Source organism: Pieris napi, chromosome 20 (assembly GCF_905475465.1).
Source record: "Pieris napi chromosome 20, ilPieNapi1.2, whole genome shotgun sequence".
Lineage (NCBI taxonomy): Eukaryota > Metazoa > Arthropoda > Insecta > Lepidoptera > Pieridae > Pieris > Pieris napi.
Genome location: NC_062253.1, coordinates 353,711 through 378,664, shown reverse-complemented (window position 1 = coordinate 378,664; position 24,954 = coordinate 353,711). Strand labels below are relative to the sequence as shown.

The 24,954-nt window shown below is 34.2% G+C and overlaps 1 protein-coding gene across 1 annotated transcript in view; it reads left to right on the top strand.

Annotated features, from left to right (window-relative positions):
• Positions 1–24,954, top strand: part of LOC125059640 — an 80,159-nt gene that overhangs the window by 3,789 nt on the left and 51,416 nt on the right. The window contains exons 2-3 of the mRNA XM_047664147.1: positions 22,544–22,808; positions 23,953–24,157. Of these exons, the coding sequence (XP_047520103.1) occupies positions 22,554–22,808; positions 23,953–24,157 (460 nt within the window). The 5' untranslated portion in view covers positions 22,544–22,553. The remainder of the gene's footprint in view (positions 1–22,543; positions 22,809–23,952; positions 24,158–24,954) is intronic.

The window sequence follows — 24,954 nt, the reverse complement described above, 5'->3', positions numbered from 1 at the left end:
TTTCTACTTATGCGTGAATTGTTAATACACGATTCGAAATTGAAAGTATAGCCCACAGTTTCTTAATACATAGTATTACATGTTATTAGTAGGTTTCTGTAAATGTTTTAAAAAATAAATTCTTATTCTTCACTTTTTAGAAGAAGTCTTACAAAATATTTTATTAATACACGTTGAGAAAAATCGGTATTAGTAGTGGCGATTAAAAATATAAAACAGTCGGGGGCCGTGAGTCGTGACTTGTGACTTTACACTCGTTAACCTTTATTATGACATTAAAAAAACATTATTATGGCTCCTTTGTGTTTTTTCTTGAGTCTTGTAAAACCAACATCCACACTCACCCTCGGAATGTCTAACATATAAAGTAGAACATAATATAGCGTGCAGTAGGGCAACAGTGAACTGATCCCCGCTAAAATTATTGCTATTTTGTCCAATGTAACTAATTATGTTATAGATGAACAACCGTTTGTTTAGTAGACGCACTGTCATCTTTATTATTACTGAGGCTATCGGTATTCAGATCATCATAGTTCAACTAACGACTGAAGACAGTTGTCAAGCTTTATGCCAATATTTCATCAGCTCCTGAGCTTTTTATCCAGATAGCGAATGATGTACATGCGAGAATTTTTAAAAAATAAAGACAACATATATTTCGTGGCGCACACACAATCCAGTTTGTCAGTCTGCTTACAGCTCCTGACAGCTATAATAAAAAGGTTTATGGTTAACGCAGATGTCTGGGGATTTGTAAGTATCAGCCCAGGTACAAAAGAGTTTTGCTGAGTCTGCTCAAGCCGAAATCTGTACAGCTTGACAGAACAGCGGAACTTTTTTAATAGCTATCTAACTCATCGAAAAGATAAATCAGTTATAGAGAAATTAAACTTTGTCGTAGCATTTCAATTAGACGCTTGTGTGGGAATCGTCTTTACACACACACATACTATACATATATATATTATATACATAATTGACTGCAAAAATATTCGCTATGATATCGAGAGCTGTATTTTCATACCGTTAAATTTAATTGCAGAACGCATAACAGTATTAATTACTGACGTTAAGTTTTATAACTAAAAGCATTAAAATACCTTTCAGTTAGTGCGGTTTTATACTTGTGGCTGAAATAAACTTTAATTAGTCGTAAATGTTGTTTCCATGCTTAAATTGTTCATCTTTTCCGAAATATTTCAAATGGTTTAGTATAAATATGAGAGCGAATCTTCAAATACCTTAAACGCTACTTTGGCTTTGAATTAAATTTCTTCCTGTCTAAACAAATTGAAATCGTAGAAACTCAAAATACTTTGTTGTTTTCTGAACAGAAAAAAACCAAAATTACACAGTGAAATAAATTTTCTTCCTTGTGATTAGTTCATTTGGTTTTACATCAATGCAGTAGTTTGGTTTATTTTAATACTAAAACATAAAATAATAAAATACTGAGACCTAGCGACCACAAAAAGTTTACGGTCGTTAATGTCCTTTACAAGGGCAGCCTCTTGAGCGTTCCATCTGCCAAACATTAGCAAACGTTTCGAATTTGTCTCTGAAGTTGGACTTGGAGCACATAATGCTGTTTGTTAGCAAATATTAGCGAACGAGTCTCGGGGAGAGCAAGCGCTGAGCAAACAGAATACGTCTACGTTGTGTGTGCAGCTAACTGCTGTGACGACAAGTTTTGCCATTTACACAGAACACTAGAACAATCTATCACGATTGTTTCACTGTCAGCTTGTTAGTTCATTATATAGCGCTGCCTGTCCTGATAACTGCGATGCGTCTAAACTTGACATGTCTGTTGATCTTGAGATGATTTTGACTGCAGCAAAGGGTATATATGTCGCAGCCAACTAGCTTAATTAGCCGTACAATTAACAGCCTAGCCGCTTCACTAAACGCCGCAATGGCCTAAGCAATAGCCAGTCAGTTTATTAAATGTTGTAACAAACACTACGGCTGAATATTTTTCAGTCCGCTAGTTAAATGGCGCCGTTTAGTTAAAAGGCTAGGCTTTTAATTGAACGGCTAATCAAGCTAGTTGGCTGCGAAATATATATTCATGAATTAAGGCATCTTTACTTAGTACCAGAGAAACATCTAAATAAGTCGCAACAGCTATTATGATTAACGAGCCGTTAATCAGGGAAATTCGTTAATGCAGGTTTACCATAATTTAATGACGATTTTTATTAAAGCAGCACCACATTACGTTGGTACATGGCCTCCTCGATGAAAGAGAAGGAATAGGATATATGTGGTCTGAACTTCAATTGATATTGTATATATAGAACTCATGTTCACATGCTTCTTAAAATATGACAATGTAATAGAACTTCTTAAAATGTTTAGTTCAAGTGCACTCATGGTCTAGAAATAATACATTTTACCTTTGACCTGTAGAGTCGTTTTAGCTTGTTAGCTGTCCTATGTGCGCACAAAATTAAATTAGTTTAGCGCCGTTCGAAATTACGTTAACCCAATTCTTGTAATTGAAAGTTGTGATAAGATACAGTTATCTCCATAAAACCCTTCGGAATAATTGCAAACATTGTAAATATTGAGACTTTAGATGAGAGCTCTTGTAATATACAAGTGTTTTGTGTCGATTATTACAGACATACAAGATATACTATACTATAATTTACTTTATAGTATTTAGAATAAGATTAGTAGTAGATATACTAATAAACAGGTAATTAAAACACAAAACAAACACTTCCACGCAATTTTGTAATGTTTTTCCAACCGAAGGCGATATTGGTCGAAACTTACTCCAGTACTCACAAAGAAAATGAACTATCATGTTTCGAAGTGTTGTAACGCAGCTGCCTCTAATATATTTGTACACCTGGATATGGCCGGCCTGGTTACACCTTGTTACTAACGTACGATTTCTTGAAATAAAGAAATTACCACGTAAAAGATGACGACCCACGAGCACACAATAATATGTTGCAATAGTATGTTAGTAAATCTCGTAATAATATTTGCACTTAATTAAATTGTAATTGAATTTATGGCACTTTCAAAGCTGACTACGGTAATCAATTTTTCAATTTCCAATTAAAACCTATTTAAATTGTTTCTGCTTTATCCATGAAATATAAGTAACAGTAACAATGATAGCTGTAATGTAACAATAATGATAGCATGAATAATTCGATTATTTCCTGAAACACTAAATTATTCAAAGTTTACCGACGGTTATACCTATTGCTAACGTTTGGTAAATGAAAATTTCATCACTAACGAAGAGCCTAACATGAAGCAGTATCCCGGTAATACTTTATTTATTAATGCAATATGTATGTTTGTATGTGCTCGGTTCGTGGTTGCGGTTGATATTACGAGCAGAGCGATACATCAAACGCGGACACTGACGGATTAACGGCCAGAGTTCCGCCCGAGGCCATTGGATTGCAATATATAGTACATTTTGCCGTGTTCATGGTGATTCGCACAGTCGAGAGGCCATGGGTTAGATTCCTGTTGGAATAAGTTATTATTTATGGTCTGACAATCATATGATCTAAAGAAAATTTCATTCATTTAGATATCCAAGAAACATTCGTTCTTTTGCATATAATCTAGAAACAAATACTCTTTCACTTAACCTGTACATAACCCTATCTCGTTTTGTTTAAAATAAGATAATGGAAACGTAATAGATACATGTATTCCAAGATTCAAGGAATTAATTAAGTAGTAATTACAGCTATTGATGTAAAATTATACTGTAAAGTAGGCTAGGTTAAATATAGGTGACCCGCGGCTTAGTATGGCACTTTACAATGCATATGGGCATTAGCTGATTCATTTTTGATACACCGCTAATAGACTGCATAGATTAGGTTATATTTTTCTTTTTTTATTTACTATTACATGACCCGGTGAACTTAATATCACCTACATATATTTGGGTCAGAACTTTATACAATTTTTTTTTAAAACAGACCGGTTTTAAAATTTTGAAAATTCACCTGTCGTTTATATTATTGTTTGTAAGTTATGTATTTTTTTTATAAATTATTATTAACAATTATAATTATATTAACAATTATTTTACATATAAAAATTACATAATTTCTTCAATCCCGTAAAAATGTGTTTTTCTATGCATACAAGTTATGTCAATAAAAGACAATACTATATTCCACAAATATTTCAAGATGATAATTAGCCAAATCGGTCCAGCCTATTCCCGAGTGTTAGCGAGACAAAGGAACAGCAATTCATTTAAATATAATATATATATATTATATACAATGGTTCGTCTTAAAAGCAACGAAATGTCAAAGCAACCCACAGAAAATGTTTGAACGTAGAGGAATTAAACATTGAATAAATCGAAACATCTATGATAAATTACATAAACATTTTAACGTTTGGAAACTCGAAAGCAGGTGTGCAATTGATAATAATCCAAAGATGGTCTTGTTCCCTTATTGTAAAACTATTGTATCAGTTCGATTAAATTCACTTCAAACATAATGAAAAAAATGCACAGACTATTATTATAGAGAGGTAAAATTTGTGAGGTTTTATGAGAACCTTTCGGTTACTGAATCTTTTTTGAAAATTATTTTACCAATAGATAAGCAAGTTATTTGTGAGTGGCATAATCCTTGGTAGTCGGATTTGCTACGTAAACCGAAGAAAAAATGTTTGAACGAAAATATTTCTTACGAACCATGCCTTAACGATGAGATTTATCATTGTCGAGTTTGATAATACCTCAGATGTCTAACTTTTATCCAAGATATAAAATACTCGTGTCACGGTCGTAATTCGGCATCCTTTGAAATGGCTCGACCGATTTTCATGAACATTTTTGGGCTTGTTGGTCTGCGAATCGGACATCTATTTTTCATGCCCCTAATGTTACCTCTAAATTGTATTCTTTTTTTTAGACAATTTTTTTTTGTTTTTTTAATGATATACATACAACCCTTAAGTTTTTTCATCCTTCTACGATCAACCCCTTTTATATTATAGTAGATAGTTATTTTTATTGAACTAAAAATATATTTACTAGAAATAATATGTAACATGGCAAAACAACGTTTGCCGGGTCAGCTACTACTATAAAAATATTATTTCGCTAGTCAATGTCAAAAATTGCGAACATGGATTTTTTTGCGGTTGTCACCAATATCTAAAATGATTTACGTGCATATTATTTTGGCTTGATTGAATGCTTACGGGTCACTCTTTCTTGCGCGAAGTCAGAGCGGGTCGATAGTCAATTATAAATCTCGTATATCGGATTTAGCTCGCTCACAAATTAAATTAAATCACTATCGATAAAATTAAATTATAATTTTGGAAGGCAATATCATTAATAACACTTTATCTGCGGCAAATTTTATCGGAATTGCATTAACATATTAAATAGTTATTTATGCAGGAGGCACTGTATTTGAATTATTATGCTAATCACATTTGCAATGAATAAAAATTGTTTGAGGCAACACATTCGAAACAACTAAGTAATAATTTTGTTAAAGTTGTAATTAGTGGAATTTAATAAAGTTATTAAATGTAGAACAATAAGTGATGAAGTTATTTTTATATTATTGTAATAGTAAACATAATCAAACAGTTATGCAATTTTCGCATACGAAGTCCCGTGTTTTATAAATATTGCGTACCAGGATCCTAATACAGTAGTCGCCACTACAAAACATTTTACTAAAACTTCCTCCTCAGATGTTATGCGATGTATACTAATTTGTTTTTCTTGCTAACTATAAACCTCTTAACAAATTGATATTTCCTGCAAGAGTTTCCGAGCGATGATAAATGTTCTACCACTGCAAAAAGCAATAAAACGCTTTTAAAAACAGAATTGGTCGCGGCGAAGCGACGTTACCACACTTTCTGCAGTGACGGTTGTGTAACTAGCGGTCTGTCTATCTCGCCTGGAAAAGACTCGGGTTAATAACTTAAAATTAATGTATTTCTAATGCTGAAAATAACGTTTACATGAAATTTGAATCAATAGTTCTTGGGGTATGCCTGACTTTTAATGTTAAAGTCACAGAATAAAAGATTTAACTTTGTTTTCATTTGTTAGCATCTCGCTAACGCTTTTAGATGACTGTTCATTTTACTTTATGGAGGTAAAGTTTTTAACTTAATAGATGTTTTCTAACAGTGTTGGCCTAGTCGTAGGTTCGATCCCCGGCTGTGCACCAACGGATTTTCTTTCTATGTGCGCATTTAACATTCGCTCGAACGGTGAAGGAAAGCATCAGGGAACGGGCTTGCCCTAAAAAATCGATGGCGTGTATCAGGCATAGCAGGCTTATCACCTTATAAACTTCTAGATTGATAAAAGATTAAACTTTACTAAATTAGATTAGATAACTTTTGTTTGCTTTACATAATCGGTATGCGTGACCAAAATCTCTAACGTATATATGAATTAAATAACAATAACACGATTTGCAGATAATTATCATCATAAAAATCACCTCGCACATTTTGCGTCATCAAAGGTTGAGTTGGTCGTGACGACTCTCTTTGCAGACCTTGATAGTCTTTATTTGCCATTCATTCGTCAACGCTGAAGGTGTGTTCAGTCACGAGTTTTAGCAAGCCTATTTCTCATGATGTACAAAAAAATTCACTTCAAAACCAAAGTAAGCGGAACCTGTATTTTATTTTAATTATAAAACAAATATTAAATATAGTTGCTCCCCTCACACTTTGAAATCAATTTCCCTTTAAGTTTCATTTATCTCTTCGTATTTGGTAGGATGTTTGCCTATAAGTGCTTCTCACATTAAATCATAAATTATAAAAAAGTCATAATTAAATAAATGTATTTTATTTTTCTTGTGCAAATGTTCCAAGAGTTGGCTTTTATAATTTAATAATACAACGATTGTAAACCAATTTTAGAATGGTATAGATAACAATAATTACATTTTGTCTTTCACTAGTAGAGTATAATATTTTTTTTATATATTATCCTACTAATATTATAAACGCGAAAGTTTGTAAGTATGGATGGATGTTTGTTACTCTTTCACGTAAAAACTACTGAATGGATTTTATTTAAACTTTACAATAATATAGCTTATACATAAGAATAACACATAGGCTACAATTTATAAAGATATTCTGTGAATTGTCCAAAATATCAAGTAAGTAGGAAACAATCTAATTAAATCTTAAAAATTCATAATTTATTTGATTCCTAAATGAAAATAGATAATTTTATCGCTTTTGGTATTTAAAGTAGATAAAATATATCTTTTACGCTACATCATTTGGACAAATATTATTTTAATCCTGCGCAGACGAAGTCGCAGGCAGCAGCTAGTTAAAAATAATCTGTTAAGAAATATTCCAGAACCTTTTCTTACTTCTAGGACACATTATTATTATAAAACTGTTCAGCTAAAGGTTCAGACACGAGCCCGAGTATGAACGATAGTCTCCTTAAACATTTTAGGGACGAGATCTTACTTGGCGCTAAGGGATTCTTGACCTAAATGCCGTACTAGATGCAGCTGCCCTCAGCAGCCATCAGTAGTTACGTAAGTTAATATATTAGGAAGCTCTAATATACTCTTACAAAGGCATTAATCACTTCATTAATTACTACGACTTACAAATAAATAAGTTGTACATTTTGTTTTATTGCTTAATTTATACTTATGTAACGTTAAATATTACATTTAAGCTGTGTCAAATGTCATCGCTACTGATCGATATTAATATCACACCCTAAAAGCTTCCAGGAAAATTAAGACCGAGGTTAAATTAAAACCTCGGTTCCATGAAGGCAAAGTTTTAGCTATTAATATAAGAATTTTAACACGAATTTTTCTTTTTACATTTGGTTGCGTCCATTTATATCCCAGTCAATCAGTATCAAAATTGGTATTTCTTCCGTAAAACGAAGTTAACGTAAAATAATAACCATAGTCCTCGATTGTAGAAGTTGGGCAAAAATACGGCTAATTAGCGACTTTCGCCACATTCAGACTTCGAGGTTAAGTGGGGAACACTCGCTCGCCGCTTTGAATCATGTAAGTGGGAAATTATGGCAGACATTTTCACAATAATTACACATTTTTCATTATAGCCAGTTTGTAATATCAGTAAAATATTTAAGTTCATTAATTTATGTTTTGTTATACACGTTTCATTGGTTGGCATTTTATACTTAAAAGCGCGCATTAGGCTTGCAAAATTCATGATTTCATCCGCGCGTCTCCCTCCGCCCGCTCTAGTGACTATAAGTGAAAAATAAATGTATGCCTGAAGTTCGCGTAAAATGAGACGGACGATACAGTGTTTCGCGGAACAAATATGAAGTAAACGCCAACTGCTGTATATTTATATAATTCGTAAAATATACAATATTTAATCGCTAGTAACAGCTGTAACAATGCTGTCCATTACTTTGACCGAGAGATTCACTTATTTTTTGGTTCCATAATACTCGCCATGATTGCATAAAAATTATACAAAAGCTACGATGAGTGCTTTTGGTTAGTGCTCCAGTAAGTAATAGTAGGTTCGGTCCCTAGTAAATGCGAAAAATATACTATCTAATTGACTAGATATATCCATCTGCATAAAATTAAATAATAAGAGGCAAACAAAACATTTAATCCACAGGGAGTTTAGCTGTCCCTTGGAGATGCAATCAGCAATCACCTCATGTTAGTGTCGGCCTTTAAGGGAAAAGTACGCGTAAGCTAAGTTAAGCGGAAAAATAGAATAGGATTGCTCTCGCAATTCTTATAAATGAGTAGAGGATTAGGGGGTTTTCATTGCAACTATTACATGTTTCAGTTAAAGGTACGTAACTCATAGTCTGCATCCTTTGCTTTGATGCATCATTTTGTAGCGAAACATGCGGTGTATAAAAATATGAAAACAATAAAATCAATAAACAATCAGAGCGGACCTGCGTAGTTTCGGCCGCGGTCCGAACCGGGTCATCGCATAAATTGAATCAATGTTATTGTTGCAATCGCATTTCGACACCACTCCCCCTCTACTCCTACTACCCCTCCTTCCCCCAGCTCCCCCTCATAGTACACAGCGATGCCTACGGCGAATAATGTCGCAAAAAGTGTACTCAACCGATGGCTTCTACCATCTATCGATTTAAAAGCGTGACAATCTCAAATAAAATATAATGCGTTTACCAAACGATTTCTCTCAGCACGGCCTTGGTGGATGACGAACAATAATGGCACCGGGCAGAAAAAACACCCAGCCTCTCTGGGCAAAAAGTGCGAAAACCCGACCATTGTGTTAGGAATGCTTACGAACGCCATTTGTTTTGCAAATAAAGAGGAAATTTCACAACGGCGACAATTATTTGCGGAATGGGTTTTTGTGATTTGTTCGGAACTTGTAAACAATTTGATTTCTAGATATTTTCAACACAGTTTCAAAAGTTATAGGCATTTTTTGAAATTTTGGTATATATTCGTTGCCGTTTCAATATTAATTTCATGTAAGGTTCATTGCCATTGAATAAAAATGCCTCGTAAACAAAGATAGATAGCAAATGTTATCTTATTTATCATTCGAATGGATAACGGACGTCCAGTAAAAAATACACAATGTTGGAATGAAACGGCGACCATAAATTATATATTGTTATCACGCAGAGCGTATTCTGTACAGTATCTATTTTATTGAAAATAAAACAATTTTACGATATCCCGTTTATGGCAAGCTTTATGGACACCGTGCACTGTTTGATGTCTTCGACGTGTTTAGGAATATGTTTTATGAGTTTTCTGGAACTAAAGATTGTCTATCATATGCTACCTATTAAGGTTTTTGAAGTGAAACTTCTTTAGGCGCATGAGGGTAAAATTTTTACGAAACGTCACGATGAGGTGCAACGTTTTTGTCAAAGAAAAGGGAGAGAGCGATTGAGACTTAAACGCTGATGATGTTTTTAATACATATCAATATAATTATTAGTTTATTAAGTAACTAAATTACTATTTGTTTGTTGGTTTTGTATTTTTATAAGGGCACAGAACCAATACCTTTTTTGATAAGACCCAGTTGGGTATTTTAGAAAATGTGGACATAAGTTAGCAATTATGATAATAATGAATTTGTTATATTAGTTGGTAATTGTTACCATATTTATATACATAACAACTAATTTTTGATCTGGTTTTTAATTAGCCTTAGTATCATTCATTAATATAGAAAGACTGGCAAAATTAAATTATGCTATTTGGGCAGCTCTTAATTACTCAATAATTAATTTACAAAGAAGTTTCACTTCTGACTTATGTACTTTGTACGCACGCACTTTTTTTTTAAGTAAAGATTATTTATGAACTAAGCAAAAAGGGTCATATGAGCGGACATAGTAGCCTTTACACTTGCCTACACAGATAGAGTGTATGTATTATTATTAGATTGCTAAACGATCATTTGCACGGTTAGATAAACGCAATTTGTTGGCTAAGAATTGCAACAGAGTAATTTTTACTGCTTTATGTTCAAATAAATACAAATCAATATATTTTTTTAAACTTAGTTTAATTTGATCCAACAATGCACACAGCTATTCTGCAGTACAAGACGTTCCGTATAGGACCCAGACATCCAATCTCCCGGCCATCAAACGGGAGCTTACGACTGTAAACAAAGAGCGCATTTATCTTAAGAGCTGTGTCGCAAACGGACAGCATCCGTCGAGTTCCCGCTCGGCGCGCCACTCGCTCAGCGGAATTGCTTCGGCGCGTTCTTGGGATATCTAAAAAGCTTACTATTCATTTAGTATATGGATTGTACAATGCGTAACATGTTATATACACCTATCAATGCAAGTATATATGCTTATCTCTTAAAAAGTACAGTAGAAACTCGATAAGTTAAAGTCCAAGGGAAACACAAAATATTTTAAGTTATAGAGGTTTTAAGTTATCACGGGGCTATGTTAGGGATAGGTTAATATAGAGGTAGGTATGTACATATGTATGTACCCTTATTCCTATTTTTACTCAAATGCATCGGAAGGATTGGTTGAATAAAATACAGAAATTTAAATAATCCTATTTATTTATTCACATTACACACGTTACATAAAAATAAAACAACAATTTAGGTTTAGTCTACTTAAAAAAATCTGTGATTTTCTTTTGTTTTAAACAATTCACAGTTTCTAAATCGATTTGATTTTCAATGACAAATAGAGAATACATTATCTTTTATGTTGCTACACTGCTCTATAAATGATCTTACAGTTGTTAAAGCTCTTTTTGCTTCATTAATTGATACGCAAAATGACTCATTGACAAACAATTTTATGTTATAGAGGTTGTGGAAACATTTCTTTAAGTTACTGAGGGCCAATTCAGAGATTACTTATTTAAGTTACAGAGGTTGCGTATTTTATATTGTTATGGAGGTTTTTTGGCTCTGATGGGAAGGGAACATATTATTTTTTGAAGTTATAGAGGTTTTTAAGTTACCGAGGTTTGAGTTATCGAGGTTCTACTGTATATGGTTTTTGCGTCCGTAGCAGATTTGAATGTGATCGCCACATTACATTTACACTATATCATCCACAGTATATTCCAGTATTTGTATATATAGATATAAATGTATCATGGTTGTCTCAACAAACTTATTTAACATTGGCCACATTATCTACTATAAACTGAATAGTTGTCTCAGACTTAACAAATGTAATTTAAAAAAGGAGGTTGTTAAAATATAATACAGTATTTAAAGAAAAGAAAGCAAAAAGGTTGTGTTCATGGATCATAGCGATAAGATTTAGCTTTATATTTTTATCATAGGTTGTTAGTAGTCTCATTAAAGAAAACATCGCAGTTTTTTGCCGCAAGACGAATAGTTGTTATGATAATCAAGATCAGCTTTGAAGCATTTTTTAAACTTATTAAGCATCTGTTTTCTTGAAAATAAGTGTGCAATGTAGACTAATTGTTTTGACTGGACATCGACATTCTTAAATTTGGAACAGATTTCACTCTTTTGAGTTCTAACTGGACGGAGCAAACAAAAATAAAGTAAAGTTTAAATCATTTATTCATAAAGAGGTAACACTTTGTACGTCAAAACAAAAAAATACATTAAATTATTCTAATTTCACATTTACTGCCAGTTTATAAATCAAGGGCGTAGAACAGACGAGAAGAACTGGCAATAAACTCTCCGCCACTCTTTTTAATCGCCAAGTTTTTTGTTTTACACAATGTTTGTAAGGAGCTACAATCACACCACGTTCTACATGACTTCTTAAGTAATGAATAGTTAATTATTAATGATAAAATAAATTAATCTATCAGCAGGAGGCATGGTGAAATAGGAGCAGGCACTTACATTCTCGTGGGAACAACACGCAAATTACACTACTAAACTACTAACTACTACTAACTACTAAACATAATCTTTTTTATTTCCTTTGACACTGTTGCATTTGAAAGATATTAACAATAGCTATGATGTTTCCGAAAGTGCTTTCAAAAGCTCGTAGTCAAATTAGCATATATTAGGTTGGGGAAAAAGTCTTTTCGCATTATAGTATGTATGAACTTGTAATAAAATCTCTTTGGCTATACTATATGTATCTGGCTGGTTTTGTTATCAAGGAAAGTTGAGATTTTAAAGAAGATAATTCCAAAATCAAATTAGGATAGTGACTGTTTTTTATTTATTTTTCGTACCGTCAAGATGAGTGAATCGAATGAAGAAATTCGATACATTTTAAAATTTTACTACAAAAAAGGTCAAAATGCAACACAAGCCGCGAAATTTTTTTGCGATGTTTATGGACCTAGTGCAGTGTCTGTGAGAGTAGCACAAATTTGGTTTAAGCGTTTTCAATCCGGAAATTTTGATGTCAAAGATCCAAGTCGCTCTGGTCGCCCTGTGACAGATAAAATGGATGCAATTTTTGAAAAAGTGGAGCAAGATCGGCATATCAGTAGTTACGACGTAGCTGAAGAACGGGGAATTGACCACAAAACAGTTTTGGCGCATTTGAAAAAAACTGGGTACACAAAAAAGCTCAATACTTGGGTACCTCACGAGCTCACTGTAAGAAACCTAATGAACTGTGTACTCATTTTTGATTCTTTATTACGACTTAATGAAACCGAACCATTTTTGAAGAAGCTGATAACTGATGATGAAAAGTGGATCACGTACGACAAGAACGTGCGAAAAAGGTCGTGGTCAAAGGCCGGTCAGGCTTCACAGACTGTGGCGAAACCCGGGATAACTCGCAACAAGGTGATACTGTGTGTGTGGTGGGATTGGAAGGGCATTATTCATTATGAGCTGTTACCACCAGGCAGGACCATCGATTTTGTACTCTACTGCTAACAACTGATGAGATTAAAGCAAGAAGTTGAGAGAAAGCGGCCGGAATTAATCACCAGAAGGGGTGTGGTTTTTCATCATGATAACGCTAGACCTCACACATCTTTGGCCACTCAGCAAAAACTAAGAGAGCTTGGCTGGGAGGTGATAATGCATCCGACGTATAGTCCTGACCTTGCACCTTCAGATTTCCACCTGTTTCAGTCTCTTCAGAATTCTTTAGGAAGTGTCAGGTTGTCATCACGAGAGGACTGACAAATCCAATTATCGCGGTATTTTGATCAGAAGCCCCAAAATTTCTATAGCAATGGGATCATGTCCCTACCTAAATAATGGCAAAAAGTTATCAAACAAAATGGTACCTACATACTTTAGTTAAATGTAAATAAACTATATTAAAAAATGTTTTGAATTTTCTTAAAAAATGCGAAGAAACTTTTTCCCCAACCTATTATGTATAAATATATATATGTATGTATTTGAAATAAATAATTATGTACACAACAAAATAGATTTATCTAAAAGAAATTCCTTTGTTGTTAAAATATACCCTATTGGGTTTATGTATAGCTTAAACCTTTTAAACTTTTAATACATAGACCAGAGTAACTTGAAAGTTTATTTATTAAAATAAACTATAGGCAAATCTTCATCTCATTAAAATTTGATTTCATTACAAGTGTTTGATTAACAAATTAATAAGTCACATAATTCTTGAACTACGTAGGTTAGGACCTAAACACATTCTTGTGCAAGTGATAGTTTCATTTTCAGAATATAATAAAAAAACCTTTGTTAAAACAACCGTAAATAGTATATTGTAATATTTTAATGGAAATGGGCAATTGTAGAAACCTCATTGTATAAACTTGTTTCTTTTCTGTAAAATAAACTTGCCTGCAATGATTTATGTTTGTGCATAACAGGAGGCAAACGGGCAGGAAGCTCACCTTATGTTAGGTGGACACGCACATTGCCACAAGCCTCGTAAGTGCATTGCCGGCCTTTTTAGAATTGGTACGCTCTTTTCTTAAACGACCCTAAGTGAAATTGGTTCAGAAAAACTACAATGGGCAGCTGTTTCTACATAGTGGTGGTGCGCGGAAAAAGAACAGAAATTGCCTTAAGAAACGCTCAGTTGTGGAATGACGGACGTCAAGGTGATACGGATGGTATTTTGTATTCTACCTTGTGATGAAAATCAGCTGCAGGTATTAGTCCGAATAATTCCTCTGAACACCACGGGATAAAGCCGCTCTTACTTCCCTTGAAGAGAATTAACAGTTTAACAGCACAACACAAAAGATGAAAACTTCTAAAAAACAAATTCATACCGGCTACTTTGAGTATTGAAACATTTGCTATTAATATAAAACTGCCGGGCACCTCCACATACTTTTCTTCTATATTTTTAATGGGAAAGTACGTTGCTTTTCTAAAATTTAGAAAGAAATGAATACGGCATCACCATACCTGATGTCGAGTCCAATATCTAATAACAGCCGTTCCTTCCAAGTCAATCCTGAAATTACAAATGTTCACCATGTTTTATATAAATTTTATCTTGCATTTTGAACTTGTCGTCCAGCAGGGGATTAAGTGTATAACACTTTTTTTCTTATAAAATATTTCTTTACATATTACAACAAAACCACCTAATAATATTACACAGCTCTTAAACATCCGCAATTTTGTTCGAGTGGTTTAAACAATGGCTCGGGACAGTTTATATTTTTAGTTTTGTTGAAATGCTTGTGAAACATGAATTTATACACCGTTGTTTTAATAAGGTCTATTTCGTCGTGTCGTTTAATACCGGTATCCACTGGGAGCCAACCTCCTTGGCGATGTCGTCAGTCCACCAAGTCGGTGGGTTGCCGCGCCGTCTTTTGTTCTGCCGAGGTCACCATTCAAGGAGCCTGCGGGTCCATCGGTACATGTCCATGGACTCTTTATCGCTCGTTGAGCGACTCTTAGGCTTTCCGCCGTGCGCCATATGTTTCGGCTCCTGAAGTAAAAACAGGCAGGATGCACTGATTGAAGGCTTTTCTTTTGAGTGCTACGGAGAGGGAGGGTTTTGGAAGAGTTCATCTCAAAGCCAACCTTTACTGACTCCTGGCTTATGTCGCTGATCATGGTAGCCATATCCTCAGGGTTATCAGCCAGTAAGACTATGTTATCAGCAAATCTCAAGTCTTTGACCGTCAATGTTGATTGCCTTATCATCGTAGCATCCCACGGTATCTTAGAGACGTTTTCAAGAGTGAAAAGTTTCGGGAAGATGGTATCTCCCTGTCTTACTCCTCTCTCCAATCAATAGTAATAAATTCCGATTCTACCTCAATCTGACCTATTAAACACACATATAAAAAGTACTAACTATTGCGATGTACAGTATGTTCTCTCGATGTACGCATAATATGCTCGCCAAAACTCTATTTTGTTTTGCGTGCTATATAAATAAAACAATGTTTGTGTGTGTCGTCATATCGATGACCCGCGATAGCCGACGATGTTTGACCCCAGGGAAGTTCAACAACTATCAAGCACGATACACGCATTCACATGTACCTACTACGCAATATGGTTAGAACTTAAAAGTAAATGCCACAGTGTCCAGATACAGCGACAGCGTGGGAGAAGCTCTTTTGTCCACCACGTCGTTTATAAAATATATATATAGAATATAATATCGATAACAATGTGTCCTATTTCAGTATCTGCGCACGTCAAGTCAAGTCTAAATATCTTTATTCATATAGGTAAACAAGTACACTTATGAACCTCAGAAAAGAAGTTAAATTGATTGTAAATTTACATTTACTACCAGTTCGCAAGTCAAGGGCGTAGAGCGGGCAAGAAGAACTGGCAAGAAAATTTCCGCAACTCTTTTTAATCGCTAAGTTTTGAGTCATACAATTTGTTTGAACTGGAGCAAATCAATCCCAAGGATTAGGATTTAAATATTCGTCAGATTTATAAAAAGCTTTACTTATTAATTTACGTTTAACGAGAGTTTTGAATTTATTTAGTGATAAATCTCTAATTTTTCTTGGGACCTTGTTTAAACCCAACACAAATTAGGGAAATATTCATATTTCTGTCGGTGGAAGTTTGAAGAGCAATAAAAACACACTCGAAGGGGCACAAATTGTATTGGTTGGGGTGAGTGCTCGGCTATGATGTAGCAAACACAGTGGGGTAACCCGAAGGCTTATTAATTTCATTGCTATTTACTTATTTTTTATAAATCTGATAAATATAATAAATGTAAACATTAAAATATAAATGGCAATGAGGCAAAATAATAATAATAATGGCAAATATAATGGCAAAACTGAGTTTTTAACAATAAATGTTAAAAACTCAGGTTTTTTGCCAACATGATAACGTAAGTTGTTACGAAATGTTATATTATAATCTTACTTAAAGTAAAATACTTAAAGACTATCCAGAACAAACACATTTTTGAAATTCGAACCACTGAAATTTCTAAGATTAGCTTCCAACAACACAAGCTTTCCACCTTTAAATGGATATTTTTTATTATTTAGTTTTCATATCGTGTTGTAAAGACATTATTATATAAAATCTTTTTAGTTATTGCAAAACTAACTTTTGTCTCGTATAGTCGGTACAGGCATTTTAGTTAAACTCCATAAAATTTACCAAGAATCCTGTGACTATTGCTCACTACAAATTTTCTGTGGTGGAAATGAGGATTTAGATAGCACGTAATGAGTGTCAATATTCTCACTACGCAAATAGTAAACAGACAAACGTAAATAAACGGTCCTCACTATCGGGACCGTGTGTGTCCGGTCATCACTACTGTAAAAACTCAAAACAATCTAGGTTTCATTATTAGAAATTCGTTTTTCTCTTTATCTTTATCTTGATTTGAGAAGTATTATAATTTAAATTAAAAATATATTTTTTTTAAATTATATTTTGGTGGTATGTATTTAGTAAAAGTTAAATTAAGTTTTTAATTATGCCCTGTCCTTTGCCCTTCCTAGATAGGAATGAATAAATAGTATTTTTAACAAACAACTTATTAAAATCATAATTAGCTTAGCTAGTTGCTGTTTACAGCTTTGTAGGTAGTACAGTAACCATTAAATAAAACGACTTGTAAGTACCTGTTGCTATTTGTGATTTTCCCATTCAACTAAATATTAATACAAATAGTTCGTTAATTTTATTACATCGTTAACAAGTGGGTTACATTGAATATCTTAAAAGACCTGAATGGACGCGTTTAAAGCTCGCGAGGAGTAGGTCTTCCACAGAACTTAATCAAATGTAGAGCGCTACATCACCTATTAAGTCACACTGCCGTAAGGAAAGTCACACTGACGTAAGGACATTCCTCTTAATTGTGCGACATATATCACCAATGTCTTCAACTGCGCGCACGAGCGAGCTACAAAGTGGGCAAGTTACATAAGCGATCCGGCCAGTACTGGCTTGGATCGTGCCGACAGTGCAACCGCGACCCGCATACCGAACGCTAATCGAATTCTCTTGGCACCATTGCATATGCAACCACGACATAGAGGCGTAATGAGTTCATGAATGCGATTTTATTGGGTGGATTATGTTGCCCTTGCCAACGATAGTTAAGTCTTGTCGATCATCAATATAATAGCTGGAATATAACGCAGAAATATCTCGTACGTAAAATATGAGATTGCGTTCATTATTTCTGCATCGTCTCGGTGTAACAGGCGCTTGGCGGGTGCACTGCAACACTGGCGAACGTTCAACAATTCTGTAATGACTTAGTTATATGCCCTCTGTTGGCAATTGAGTTTAGTTTCAGCCCGTCAATAGTGAATTAATGCTTTTAGTATCTGCTTTAATATATTACATATTAAACTTGTATTTAAGATTTCATAATGTATGTATTTAAATATATATTATATATATGTCAGAGCAATGCCGTTACCGTTAGCTGCTTTTAAATGAACAATAAACACTAGTGGTTTATTTCATTTGTCAATATTGCTAGATATATCTATTAAACACTAATTAATGGTAGATAGTAATAGTGATTAATATAGTATATATGGTCAATAATCTAGATCTAGCAATATTAGCAAATCAAATAAACAACTAGTATCAACGGTTTTCAACTTATTTGACATTGTTAATTTATTAGCTCTGTTATACACAATGACAATGACTGTCAACTGACAGTGACGCCATTGCTCTGACATACCTATATTAAAATAAACAATTATTTAGTGGACATAACGCTTATTTACTATTGTTTAACTACATCTTATACATATACCAGTGCAGATAGCCTTTAAAATAAATAAAAAGTGAAAAAAATAATAGTAGGATGAAACCTATTGGAAAAGGAGGAGAATATTATAAAAATTAAAGGAAAAATAATTTACGGGCGATCAGAGGTCGGGAAGGGTTGGGGGGGGGGGGGGGAGTTTTAAGGGTAAAAAACGGTTTATCTCGATTTCCGGCAAAACTAAAAGTTCTATCGAAGAAAGTTAAATGGAAAAGTTGTAGGTAATAAAAAGATCTAAAACTTTTTTATTCACACATTTTTCACATAACCTAAAAATTTATGTGAAAAATTCAAAAAACCAAGTTTTTGGTTTTTAATTTTTATCTTTTACAAATTTCTTTTTTTTTAACGAAATTTGGTGAAAACTAACCTTTATATGTCCCAAACACGCTGTAATTTATTTGATGAAAAATATTTATTTTTTCACCTTATTTTGAATGAATATCGAAAAAACACCCTAATTTTCAATCGAAAATTGACCCGTCAAAATATCAGCTTTTTACAAAACCTCTAACTTTCTTCGATAGGACTTTTAGTTTTGCCGGAAATCGAGATAAACCGTTTTTTACCCTTAAAACTCCCCCCCCCCCCCCGTCCCTTCCCGACCTCAGATCGCCCGTAAATAATTTTTCCTTTAATTTTTATAATATTCTCCTCCTTTTCCAATAGGTTTCATCCTACTATTATTTTTTTAGGTTTCAAAAATTATCGGCACTGGTCTAATCTAATATAGGTTCATTATAGCAATGTTACAAGAATTTATATCTTTGTAATACATTATTATTATAAAAATATCACGACTCACGACAGAGCACTATAACTACAGTATAAATTTATGCATACATACATAATATTGTTGATAATACTATATTAAATTACGCCGCCCTTAAAAATATTCAGGCATATATTATATCTAGTTGCAATTACAATAATACTGCCTACATAGTTTCTCGATGTTTCATATTTCGTTTACTTCATTATAAACCACGGAATGAAATAAAAACCCTTTGTTTTTACAACTACGTGGAAAATGGAATTGATTGTATAATATACTTAGATTACATCAGTGAATTGCAACTATGTAATTCTCAGACGGGTCCTCAGTAAAAATAACTATGAGCAAAAAATGAGGTGTGTCAGTATCCATGAGAGTAGACTCCGAAGGGCAACGACACCGACATGATCGATGTCGCGATAATACATATCGATTGGCTGATAACGGCTTGTTTGACAACGTCCCTGGCCCCGGCTGCCTGCTCCCGGGTCTTAAACCCCGTCTCTAAATTGTGACACGTTATTATCATAATTTTAATAATTAATCCGGATAAGATTTGAGCAGATACAAACTTTAGTAACGTTCGAGATGTTGATTATTGTAATTACCACAGGGCGATTAGATTAGATTTAGAAATAATTTATTAACGAGGAAAAATACAGGAATTTTGGTGTTTTTTACTTTTCGATACTAGACAATTATATGTAAACATACAAAAAAATATATCTCGACTTACGTCGTTTCGATTTACGTCGCGTATTTCGAGAACCTAACATGCCGTAAGTACGAGGACTGCCTATATCCTCAATAGGTTTAATACTAAGAGAATTTCCTGAGCGTTATTATCTTACCTTTACCATGCTATGAAAATGTATGCCTAAATATATTTTTCGATAATGAAATTGCTATCTCCAGTAGACGCGGATTTGATTAAATCAAATCGGAAAGCAGTGATCAGCACATCCACGTCCTCGCAAAATATATATACTCGGGAGATTGATCTGTACCCAATTACATAGGGACGGGGTTCGGTCAGACCATGTTAACTGTTAGGTACTGATAAGGCTTTCACGTATCCTCCCCACGCGTCGTTGACAACCCTACGCAAATTACATTTCGAAATACAGACGGACCATCAACGTATGTATCGTTTATTATTTTGCAGGTTGTTATAGGGTTGAACCGTGTTAAATTAATTACAATTGTGCTGTTGTCATTTAGAATCAATTATTTCTGATACTGATGTATTTTAACCGCATAATATACAAGAATGTTTTGCGAAATGTTCTAAATAAAAAAGGCAGTACTTCGTCTGACCATAGAGTACAATCAATATTAACTTAACACATTTCGTGCCACGCTGCGCTATTAAATGGCGATTAAAAAATAATAACGCACGAACAACGATTAGCAATAAAAGTTTGAAACACCTGCCAACCCTATTCTGGATAGACATGCGTCACTAATTGACGGGTTTAGGGGAGTTGTGTATGGAGGTGGAGTAAAAGTACTGTATGATGTTGTAGTTATGAACTGTAAGGTTGCACTGATGGAAATTAAATTAATCGCCAAATAATATTTATATATAATTCTTTCCGAACCAATTCGAATTAGAGTCTTTCAAGAAAGAAGCATAGCAAGCCCAACCCCTTTGGCATTTAAAATACAGTCAAAACCGTTTATAACGACATCGTTTACAACGACCTATCGGTTATTACCACCAGATTGTATGGTCCCGTCCGAATCCCTATTAAACTATTCAGTAAACAAACCGCTTATAACAACATCGGATACAGCGACATATCGCTTACAACGACGAAATTTTATCGATATTCATCGGCTATAACGACCAACTGCTTCTTATCTCAACAAAACAAACGATTTTAAATCTTATTTATAAGCATTGAATGATTATTTAGGCATATTATTTCCTACGCACTTTCTCCCAACGAACAGTTTCAGCCAACAACGATTTCCGAGGCTCTTAAAAAAATTTGTTACCTTTAACGAACAGTTTGATACTGGTGATACTCATACCTTGAGGAGTATGAAACGTAAAATGCAAAAAATATTTGAGACTGGGCTAAAAAAAAAACAGACCAAAATGACTGATTACTTTTGTACCTAATTATCTCGTAATAAATATTTTTGTTTCTTTTTTGACTCGCTTACATATTATAATATTAACATACCATATTATAACCCATACCTACCTATTCTAGATCGATAACTATGATAATATAACTATGTACAATGTACATACATATGTACTGTACTTGTGTATATGACATTGCTTATAACGACTATCGGATATAACGTCGGCAACTATACGGTCCCTTCAATGTCGTTATAACCGGTTTTGACTGTATGTATAATAAACCAAACTTATATATACGTTTATAGGTTTAAACTAAACAGTGTTCGTGTGTATCCCTTAGTTATAACATTACTTTTATTTACAATTAAAACATACATCGAATTTATTGATTTATTAAAATACTAATTAAAATGTCATGTTAGTGACCAAAAACGTTTGAAATTTTGTCCGTCGTGGCAAGCCCTAAAATAGCTCACAACGACAAAATAATCTTTATAGCTGATAAGATAAGGTTCGATATTGCCTATCGAGACAGATATTGATAATGGGCTTAGGGCGAATGTGTATGGAGGAGCTTAGGGATTTGTATCGTGTAGGTAGGGCTTAAGGTCTTTGATACATTGCTTTTAGATAACTATACATACATTATTTATCAATATAAAAAACATTTTGTAATATTTGCTTAGACCATCTTAGCAAATCACACAGCACACAGATGAAATCACTTTGGGTTAGTACTAACCCTCAGTGGTGTAAGTTTAAGTGATGATTCCTCTTTTTGGTGACAGTAACGTGTGAATTAAGGCAATATCTAGATGGCAACATTAGATCTTCTATGTCTGTTTAGCAACTCGGGACTCCTATCATTTCAACTAACGAGCAATGTGTCAATAAAAATAAAATTTTACTAAATGCTATGTGCTATTAACATTATTGATTTTGTTTTATTTTTTCCTTTATGATAAATTAATAGTTCCACCTTGTGTTACAGTTTCGCTAGTATGGAAAAAGCGAAAGCCTACATAAAAAGCTCGTTGAATACGAGCGGCGGGCCTAACCTTAGCCCGCCGACGACCAACGGGAACGGAAATACCACTCCCGGTGCTGGGAAGTCACCCGTCTCACCTTCCCCTGCCGCCTCCGCTATGCCCGCCGCGCCCGCTGCACGCGACGCTCCCGACGAGCGCGTGTGTTTCGTGTGCGGTGGGAACGGCTTCAGCGATTACTTCACTATACGGGTGAAGCCTGATCCGCAGGTATGTCTTAAACGCTCTTATTTTGTCATATCATATCAGAGTATGGTGGTGATTATTTTGTATTACTTAATTTAAAATACAATCGATAAATAAAATAGGGAATCTCTTAGAGATAAATTCAAGGAAATTAATATACTACCTTTCCCTCGCAATATATTTAAGCAAATATCGGATTTATACAAAAATAGTGATAAGTTTACTAAAATAGAACATACGCATAATGTTAATACTCGGAACAAACTCAGGCTGCTATTTCCCCGTACTAGACTATCTAAAGTTAGTAATTCTTTTTTGGGGATAGAGATACTTTTCTTTAATAAAATCCCTGAGGCTCTTTTATCTCTGCCTTTTAATAAATTAAAGAAATGTATTAAAGAAAAGTTGTGTTAAAAGGCTTACTATAAAGTTAACGATTATCTAGTTGATAAAAGGGCCTGGGACTAGTGCTAGACAGGCTACTTGTAATTAATTAACGATATTTGTTTTAAAATAAGTGTTGTTTGATGATTATTTTAAAAGAGCACCGAAAGTTTATTACGCCAGCTTTTTCTCTCGGCCCTCTGTCTTCTTTGCCGACGAGTAGGGATGTCTAATGATTCAAATTTAATGACGTGGAATAAGTGATACATGTATCTTATATTCCATAATAACCATATTTTTTTATTTTATTGTTTTTTTGCCGGCTATGCCTTGCCATTTACATTTGAACATCGCACTCATACATTCACAACCACTCTGCGTTTCTTAATAATAATTAAATGTTACGTTTTAATAAGATGAATTCTTGGCCGATATAAAATATTAGCACTTTCGTCAAGAATTTGCAAAGACGTGTCAGCCAGATATAACCGCTTTGGACTAGTTCTCAATCGTCGGGACGCATAAAACAGTTGACTTGTGACCCGCACAATTTGGTCTGGTTGACATCGCGCGACCCTCGAATTCATTTGTTTTGCTGATCAATTTATTTTGCGACATCTTATTATGCTCTGATTGTTTCGTTTAAAATAATAACTTTAATTATTATACTTTGCGACCGTCGGGGAACGCTAAAAAAGTTACGCGAAGCTATAAATTAGCAAGTGGTGATAAAAAAGTTTAATGAAGTAATAAATTTTAATCTTAAACCGACACACATCCACAGAGCAGCGAGCCCTACTTTCCGTTCCTGGGTGCGCACGCGGCGCCGGTCGGCTACCGCGCCGACGGCGACGAGGAGGGCACCGTTAAGTGCTGTTGTGTGTGCTATACCTTCTTGAGATCGCAATGGGAGCAGTACGACAGAGAGAACAAACCTCACACGCAACGATTCTACTGGATGAAGAGGCTGGACGGGAAGCCCTTTATTGGTAAGTCTTGTAACGAAAATAACCAATGTGATTCAACCAGTTTAATTAAAACAGTGATAAGGTAAACCTGTTTCTAATAACATTTAAATAAAACATGGACCGGTACTACATTAATATTGCATTAACTCATAAACTGAAACTCAAAACAACTTTATTCACATAGGTAGGTAACCAAGTACACTTATGAACGTCAACAGAAAATATTAAATCAATAATTTACTAAAGTATTTCCGAACCAACTTTGGTTCCTTCAAGAAAAGAGCGTACCAATTCTTAAAAGGCCGGCAACGCACCTGCGGGTCCTCTGGCATTAAGAGTCCAGCGGCGGTATCACTTAACATCAGATGAGCCTCCTTGCTGTTTGCCCCCTGTTCCATATAAACAAAAAAGTTAAGCGAGTCTTTTCGTAGCAGAATATTAATAAGAACGGTGGTTAATGGATGTATGACGTTGACGTCGAAAGTAACAAAAATGTGTGTAAATGTCGAACAAAAATGAATATCTACAATAATTATTTTAAAAGTTCCTCACATTTTTCCTTGAGAAAATTTCAGTTATTCTTGCGCGAAATATTCCGTACATTTTTCCAAAGGAAAATCTCCTCTGCCGAAGTGCGGTTTGAGAAATTTTCCGATGCTTGTGAACAAATTGTATATATTCCTTATCACCGCGTTTAGAATAAATTAAATATAGACAACATTAAAGGTTATCATTATTAGATTGACGTTACCGTTCCGGCTTAGATGAAGATGTACTTAATACAATAAAGGCTTCGTAAAAATGCAGGTCAAAAAGAA